Source organism: Lathyrus oleraceus, chromosome 4 (assembly GCF_024323335.1).
Source record: "Lathyrus oleraceus cultivar Zhongwan6 chromosome 4, CAAS_Psat_ZW6_1.0, whole genome shotgun sequence".
Taxonomy (NCBI): domain Eukaryota; kingdom Viridiplantae; phylum Streptophyta; class Magnoliopsida; order Fabales; family Fabaceae; genus Lathyrus; species Lathyrus oleraceus.
In genome coordinates, this window is record NC_066582.1 from 231,186,001 (window position 1) to 231,193,376 (window position 7,376).

The following is a 7,376-nucleotide window of genomic DNA, read 5'->3' on the forward strand; positions in this document are numbered from 1 at the left end:
AACATTTCTTTGTTTAAAAATACTTGTAAGCATAATATACTTATTTGGATGACTAAGGTCCTTTATACTTAACATGGATTAAAACAAAAATGTAAAAAATGTTTTCTTCGGAGCTTGAATTGTTCTAGAATGGTTGACTAATTTTCTTAACATGTTTCGATCATGTATTTACCTCGGCCTTTAGATCCCCGGATCTCGACCTTAACTCTTGCCCAAATATCTTCTAACTTAACAATGGCCTATTGAGGATCTTTTGTTTTGATTTCCATTTGGCCCTACTCTTCAGCTCTTTAGAATGCTTCTTACTCTTGATCAACATTGATTCATTTCTTTGTTGTTGGTCTTCTCTTGGTGGAGCTTGAGTGGTGCTAAGAAGCAATACCAAAAAGGCTCCAAGTATGCCACCACAATGGCAATGATGACGTTGTTAAATTGGTATTTCATCTTCAAATGGACCGTTGAGGAAACATCTCCAAGGTAGCTAGCAAATGACGGTCTATTATGCAGCTATATATGGACTTGCATTCGATCTTTAGAAATTGAGTCTTCATTGTCTTCCTTCTTTCCAAAAGACATGATCAATTTAACACCCACAACGTTGTGATTGATCCATTGAACCCTTGATGGTTGTTCTCTTTGTAAGGAATACTATTCTCTCTAGTCAAGTGTAAATTCTTTAGGAGATTGGCATACATTATGTCACATGAAATTTCTTGGTATATTAAGACCCCTTTATATGTTGTAGTTAGTCATAAAACCCTTATTAACAGCGAGATGTGAGAGTTATGTACTTCGTTGATGAATTCTTTGTTATAATCTACTAGAAAAAAAAGTATTTTAATGCTTAAATAGTTTTTTGATCTCTATAAATTTGCGTGTTTTTGGTTTTCGTCTTTGTATCTTTTTTTTATTGAAAATAATCCATGAATGTTAAAATCATTTTGGATTTAATCCCTAAAGTTAAAATCTACAATAAAATTCGAAGAAAAATCCGCAGAAAACCTACATATTTTCCAGCAGATATTAATTTTAGAGATTATAAAAAATGAAATTCAACATATAAAGATTTTATCTTGAAAAAAAAATACATAAACGAAAAACAAAAAATACATCAAAATAATATTTGAAATTTGGTACATTACTTTCCTAATTTTGAAGTATCCGAACATGATATTAATCTAAAGTAAGTTACATTTATTCATCGTATTGAACCATGTTGTGAAACATCTTAAATACAAACTACATGAAATTGAGTCGAAATACATGTATTTACTGTTTCAATTCAGATAATTATCCACCAACACATCACAAATTCAATTCAGTTATATGTAGCCAAGAGCCATGCATTTAAGCATTTTCCACAAATTTTACCATCTTTTGGCACGCTATACAATTCATTTAGAAACAGCCTGGAGTTAACAAAATAAACTATTTTTTCAACTAAAAAAGCGACATACAAAGTTATATTTGGATCAAAGTTCAATAACTTTTAAACGGAGAACAATTATAAGCATTCAGACTTGAGAACCGATAAAGTGTTGATTGATCTTTTAAGAACATGTAACCTAATATTCTATTTGACACAAGAGTCTTGCAATCTATGAAGCACAGACACTATGAAGCAAGATACAAAGTTATATTTGGATCAAAGTTTAATAACTTTTAAACGGAGAACAATTATAAGCATTCTGACTTGAGAACCGGTGAAGTGTTGATTGATCTTTTAAGAACATGTAACCTAATATTCTATTTGACACAAGAGTCTCGCAACCTATGAAGCACAAACACTATGAAGCACGGACACTCCAAATACGACAACAACATTGACACAGTGACAAAATTGAAAAAAATGATAAATTCAAGATAATCATAAGTGTTATTGTAATGTTAGTGTCTGACACGGACACAAATACATTATTTCAGAGTTGTCGGTGTTACATAACTCGTAATGAGTCAGAGTGCCAATACCAACAGTTATTTCATTTTCTTAAACGTGCTAATCAAGAAGTAAAATCAGGGCTACAACATTATTGAGAATTTAATAGGAAAAATAATACAATTCATATATTCTAATCAAATAGTACAAATTTCCTGTGTGGCACAACCATACATACCAATCTATGGTATTATCTTATATGTATTTATATAAATGAATGAATTACAAAGAATATATTGCTCAGTTGGTTTCAGAACTGCGACTTTTTGAATTTTAGCAAATCAAAACGAGCAGTGAGTTCATCATAATCTGGCAATTTAGGATGAACACGAGTGCTGGAATCTTGTTTAACCAGAGATGAAGGTACAGGTGGTGGAAGCCTTCTAGGTGGCAGAGTAACCGGAGGAGGTTCTTCTGCTTCAATTTCTTCATCACAATCTGATTCATCAAACTTAATATCTGAATGTGCAGAAGCTGGATGGTAGCTGTGTCTTCTATATTCCTTTCCATCATACATCTGGATGGTAGCTGTATCATCATTGCTCATGTGATCAGACCTTGGTAAGCTATGTGACCTATGCACTCTGTCCTCAGTTGTTGATTTATGAGTCATATTCTGGGAATACTTTGCAGGATCATTAGAGAATTTATCATTGTAATATGGTTGAGAGGCTTCATTATTGTCCTTCATAGCCATATAAGCAGCAACCTCAGCAGCTGCAATTGCTTTCTTTGCTGACTCAGCTGCTGCTTCAGCAGCAGACTTAGAATCTTCAAAATACATGGCATCACTATTTCCACCGCCGGATAATCTGATGAATCAACGCAGAACTCCATTAGAAAATAAGAACAATATAATGGACATTTGCAACAGGGTATTCGCAACAGGGTATTGTTGGACTCACCTTGTAGCTTGCTGTTTATTTGATTCAATTGACACATCTGTCGAAGTCTTCACTGGCAAGGTGCTCGCACTGACAAAAGTTCGTTGCCCTTCCTGTAGAGATGAGTCAAATTAGGACAGCTTAAGAAAGAAAGAAACGGAAAAACATATTGAAAATGGATGGTAGATATAGGTTAATGAGAAAGAATCCTACTATTAGCTCTTCTGGAGGCTGGAGAAGCTCCTTTTCAGATTCTGCAGTATCCCAATCAATTTGATGCTCCTTAGCAATTTCCTTCAATACTTTCAACTTTACTTCACCAGGAGGTGTGCGTACTGAGAGCTTGTCGATCAACTAAAAGAGATTGCAATTAACAAGCACTTATGTGAATACTTTTGAGAATTAATATGAGATAAGTATTGTACAATAAACGCTTAACCATCACCAAGTCTGAAACAATTCTTACTCCATTACAAGCAAACACAAGAAAAAATGTAATCAAAAGAAAACTTACCTGGCGATTCACACCACAACTAGGCCTAAGATCAGTAGCAGCAGATACAAAATCCCTTCCGTATTTCTTCTCAAATATTTTCCTAAGTGATACCAGTTCTGGAATTTCTGAGCACCTAGGGGATGCAAATATTAAGCTAGCAATTCCTTCTTTCAAATCCGCTGGACATTCCCTGAAATAAGTCAAAAATAGGCCAGATTAGCATTATAATTTGAAGTATGCTACCTTCATAATGTTAAAACGAGTTCAATATACTTTACCTTTGCTTTGCAATAATCGAGAGTCTAGACACAATTAATTCACAGAACAACTCAATGAACTCATTTGCAGCCAAAACATTTTGCTCTCTCATCACATGCTCAACCTATAATCGAACAAAATCTTTTAGTAAGAAAATCACAAACTAATCTTCCCAATATCCAAAAAAAAAAAAAAAAAAAGATATCAACTACTTCCATCATAACAAGTTTCAACTATCAATTTTAGTAAACATTAGCTATATCCACAACGATGAACAGAAAAATAAAACAACTACAACTAATCCCAATTAAATTATACTCCATTATCAAACCAACTATTTTCAACAATTTATCAGCATATATTGAAATTGGAACTATATATGAAAAAATTGTAGGTAATGGTGTTCAAATTTACCCTGATACGAGCAGTAGCATCTTGACCGGATTGAAGAAGAAGCGCAATGTCGCGTCGCATCTGCCTCACCACAACCTCCCTCTTGTTCTTCAGAAGCTTAATCCTCGCCACGGCCATTTTCGCCGCCGTTTTACTACAAAACGACATCACAAAACATTCACATTTCGTCTTTCTATTTAAAACCCCCAATTCATTGAATCAACAAATAGAAAGAGAGAGTGTAGAGACGTACGTACCATTTGGAGGAATTGAAGCCGAGGCCGAGAAGGGAGAGAGTGAGCTTGAAGATCCTCTTGGTTCGTACGGTGGCGGCGCCGGCGACCGTCATGATGAAGCGGCGGAGGGGAAGAGAGAAATGAAATGGGTTTGGGGGTTTATGGAGAAGGGAAGTATAACGGTCTGCTGAAAAGGGAAGATCTTGCAATAAAGGAGTGTGAATATTTTTTTGTCGTTTTTAGGTTGAGGTGTGACTTTTTTGTGCGAAAATGTAGCCGTTATGGAAAGTGTTGTTCTCAATCAAAGGAAGATCATGTCATTAAAATCAAAATTGGAATCCAATGCAATGAGGTTAATGTAGAATATGCAAACATTATATACCATCAATAGTTTTTTTTAAGAGGTTAATAAATATTTGTGTAAAAATGTAATATTTGATCCCTTTAAAATACTCCATTTGCTTCATTATACTAGTCATTATTATCGCATTTATAGAAATTATTGTGATTTTTAATTTTTAAAACACATAAAAAAATGGTAGATACAAATAATCTCTTAAAACTCATACACTCATATTACTCATATTAATCTTGATAACTTGTCATTAAAAAACTAATGATCATTGAAAAAAAAAGAAGGACAAATAAATGTGTTACATGATTACAATAGAAAACTTTCTCTTTATAGCTTAAGCAAAATGATTAACTAACTAATGGTAACTAATTATTTGCTAAAAAAAAACTAACTTTGTAATAAACTAATCAATCATTACAAAGCCTAACCAATTAACTTGTTCATCAAGTGACACTAATTCTAACTTTAACCACTCCTCTTAAATTTGACTATTTATGTCACATAGATTTAATTTGGACAAATAGAAATAGAAAAGAGAAGGATGTAGAACAAAGAGGCTGAAAAAGCATCATCCAATTATGCAGAGTTGTTGACAGGAAGAAGATGAACAAGCTCAATTTGATTTTCTTTCATATGACATGACAATCTATCTCAATCTATTTGTTTCTTTCGTGGAAATTGTGATTCTATGTGTTATGTAGGTTAAGGTCTTCTAAGATTTTGATGATGACAATTGAATAAGAAAAAGTTAAATCGCAAGTACCATCGATCAAAAAACAAGCTAAAAGTAAAGTACCCAAGTTCCTCTAAAATGAGTCAAACAATCAAACAAAAGGAATTAAAGATATGAAAGTTTGTCTGATCTTACGCTTAGTGTGTTTATTTTGTATTTGATAGGTTGTATGTAATTTAAGTATGTGTAAGTCTTAAAGTACTAAGGCGATGCACACACGTCTTTTCCAGGTAACATAGATTTCCATCATTTTCACAATAATATGTTATCATTCACTTTCAACATTTAAAAATGCTTGCTTCATAATTCCTTAGGTTCTGAAAGAGAATATTTAAGTGTTGATACTGTAGATAGCGCAGAAGTTAGTAACATTCAAATTTATGAAGCTATCACACTATTTACCCCTATATTTGGAAAAACAATCGCTAGTATTTATAGAAAAGTTACTTGTAGGATCGACTAGTGAATCCTATGACATATATGCATAAATTCTTAAAAGAGTGTTCGATTATTTATTTTAAATGTAACATAGATTCTAACTTAGCAAGAAAATAAAGACAAACTTTGTAGAGAAAAGCCAGGGATTTCAACAAGGCTTAGAACCATGTAAAAATGCAAGGTAAGAGAGAATTGGATTGCTAAACAAAAATGTAAAAAGCAAGAAAAAATGTTTTTGCTTAAATATGTAAAGAATGATGTGTAGGATCATACATGTTTCTCTCACTGACTCTTTTTATAACTCTTATTTGGGTACTTTGAGTTTTTGGAGTTTTTGTAATGATATTACCACCTTGAATCCTAACACTAGAATTCCTATATATACTAATACATAAGTAACTGCCTACAAAATATATATTCCTAGCAATCGACACATATCTAGTTGCATGATTCCCACCCTTCTAGCTTGCCTTTGTGTGTCTCCAATGCATGGATAAGATCAAAAAGCAGTTACACAATTTGATCTCAACATTTTGCTTCAAACTTCCATTGTCGACCATGCAGCCCTTGTCGAATTCCTAAGAATATGGGAGTATTCCTGAGAACACGATCTAAGAAAACATGTTAAGTCCATTACTACAGAAAACCCCTTTCACCACAGTTGGAAAATGGATACCATCACGCCTGACCAGTCGCGGTGAAGTGGGATGTGGTTGTAAGTTCGCCGTTTTCAACCACAGACGTGCGACCGTTGTGATAAACTATGTAGCGTGCCACCTATCACAATCTATTAACTTAAACAACCTTTATCATAAATATAGGTTCATGGGTTCGATATCCAGCTGCAACCAAATTAAAGCGCATAAAAAATAACATCAACACAAAACACCCAGTTGCATCGGTGATAGGTAAAGAACAATAACCACTTGCTAATTGCACATGAAAAATAATTTATTAACAAACAACACAAAACAACATCAACAACATACAACAACGTTTATCAACAACATACATACCTTTAATTTAAACAATTCGTAAAAAATTAAGACAAACCATCATGTGAACCACACCCATAGTATGCAAACTTGTAAAATGAAAGGAGGATGAAATTGAGGAGAAATTTGCAAAGTTGTGTTAAAATTGAATGGATGTCATTCTAGGTCTATCACACAAGTCTGCATCTTTCACTTCAGCTTCATCCTCTCTTCTATTTTTTCTTCATGGCAACACAAGTCACTTGTAATCCAACAAACATCATGAAAAAAATAGCATGTTAACCAACAAAAGTTTATCAACATACATATCAACATAACAACAACACATACGAATAAGAGAGAATATGAAAAAAGATTTGTCAACAACAACAACCAACAACAAAATATGTAAAACCGAAGTAAATAATATGAAAATCATGTCAACTAACATTTATCTACATTTATCAACAACAATAACATACTGTAAGACCCCAATTTTGTCCCTAAGATCCCTCATGGCATCATATCATACCATATCATTGCCTCAAGGATCATTGTGCACCTTGCCTCCTTCCCTGTGGGTGGGTCCTCTTTTGAGGGTGATTTCTTGATCATCGAGCATGTTTTGCATATGTATATCATTGCTTTTCTTTTGACCACTAACCAAAAGTAC

At 33.5% G+C, this 7,376-nt stretch overlaps 1 protein-coding gene across 1 annotated transcript; it reads right to left on the minus strand.

The window, feature by feature from the left end:
• Positions 1 to 2,037: 2,037 nt before the first annotated feature.
• LOC127074757 (uncharacterized) lies at positions 2,038 to 4,500 on the minus strand. The gene is made up of 7 exons (XM_051016103.1): positions 4,225 to 4,500; positions 3,989 to 4,121; positions 3,595 to 3,698; positions 3,335 to 3,506; positions 3,034 to 3,174; positions 2,842 to 2,933; positions 2,038 to 2,748 (listed from the first exon to the last, which is right to left on the minus strand). Exons 1-7 carry the CDS (start codon positions 4,314 to 4,316, stop codon positions 2,187 to 2,189), a joined length of 1,296 nt encoding a protein of 431 aa, XP_050872060.1. The 5' UTR covers positions 4,317 to 4,500; the 3' UTR covers positions 2,038 to 2,186.
• Between the last annotated feature and the right edge of the window lie 2,876 nt (positions 4,501 to 7,376).

Bases quoted from the DNA above. Each gene is read 5' to 3' on its own strand.
- LOC127074757 (XM_051016103.1), bottom strand. From the start codon at position 4,316: ATGACGGTCGCCGGCGCCGCCACCGTACGAACCAAGAGGATCTTCAAG. The intron at 3,699-3,988 runs GTAAATTTGAAC...GTTCGATTATAG, and splicing joins ATGCTACTGCTCGTATCAGG to GTTGAGCATGTGATGAGAGA. The intron at 2,749-2,841 runs GTGAGTCCAACA...TTGATTCATCAG, and splicing joins AATAAACAGCAAGCTACAAG to ATTATCCGGCGGTGGAAATA.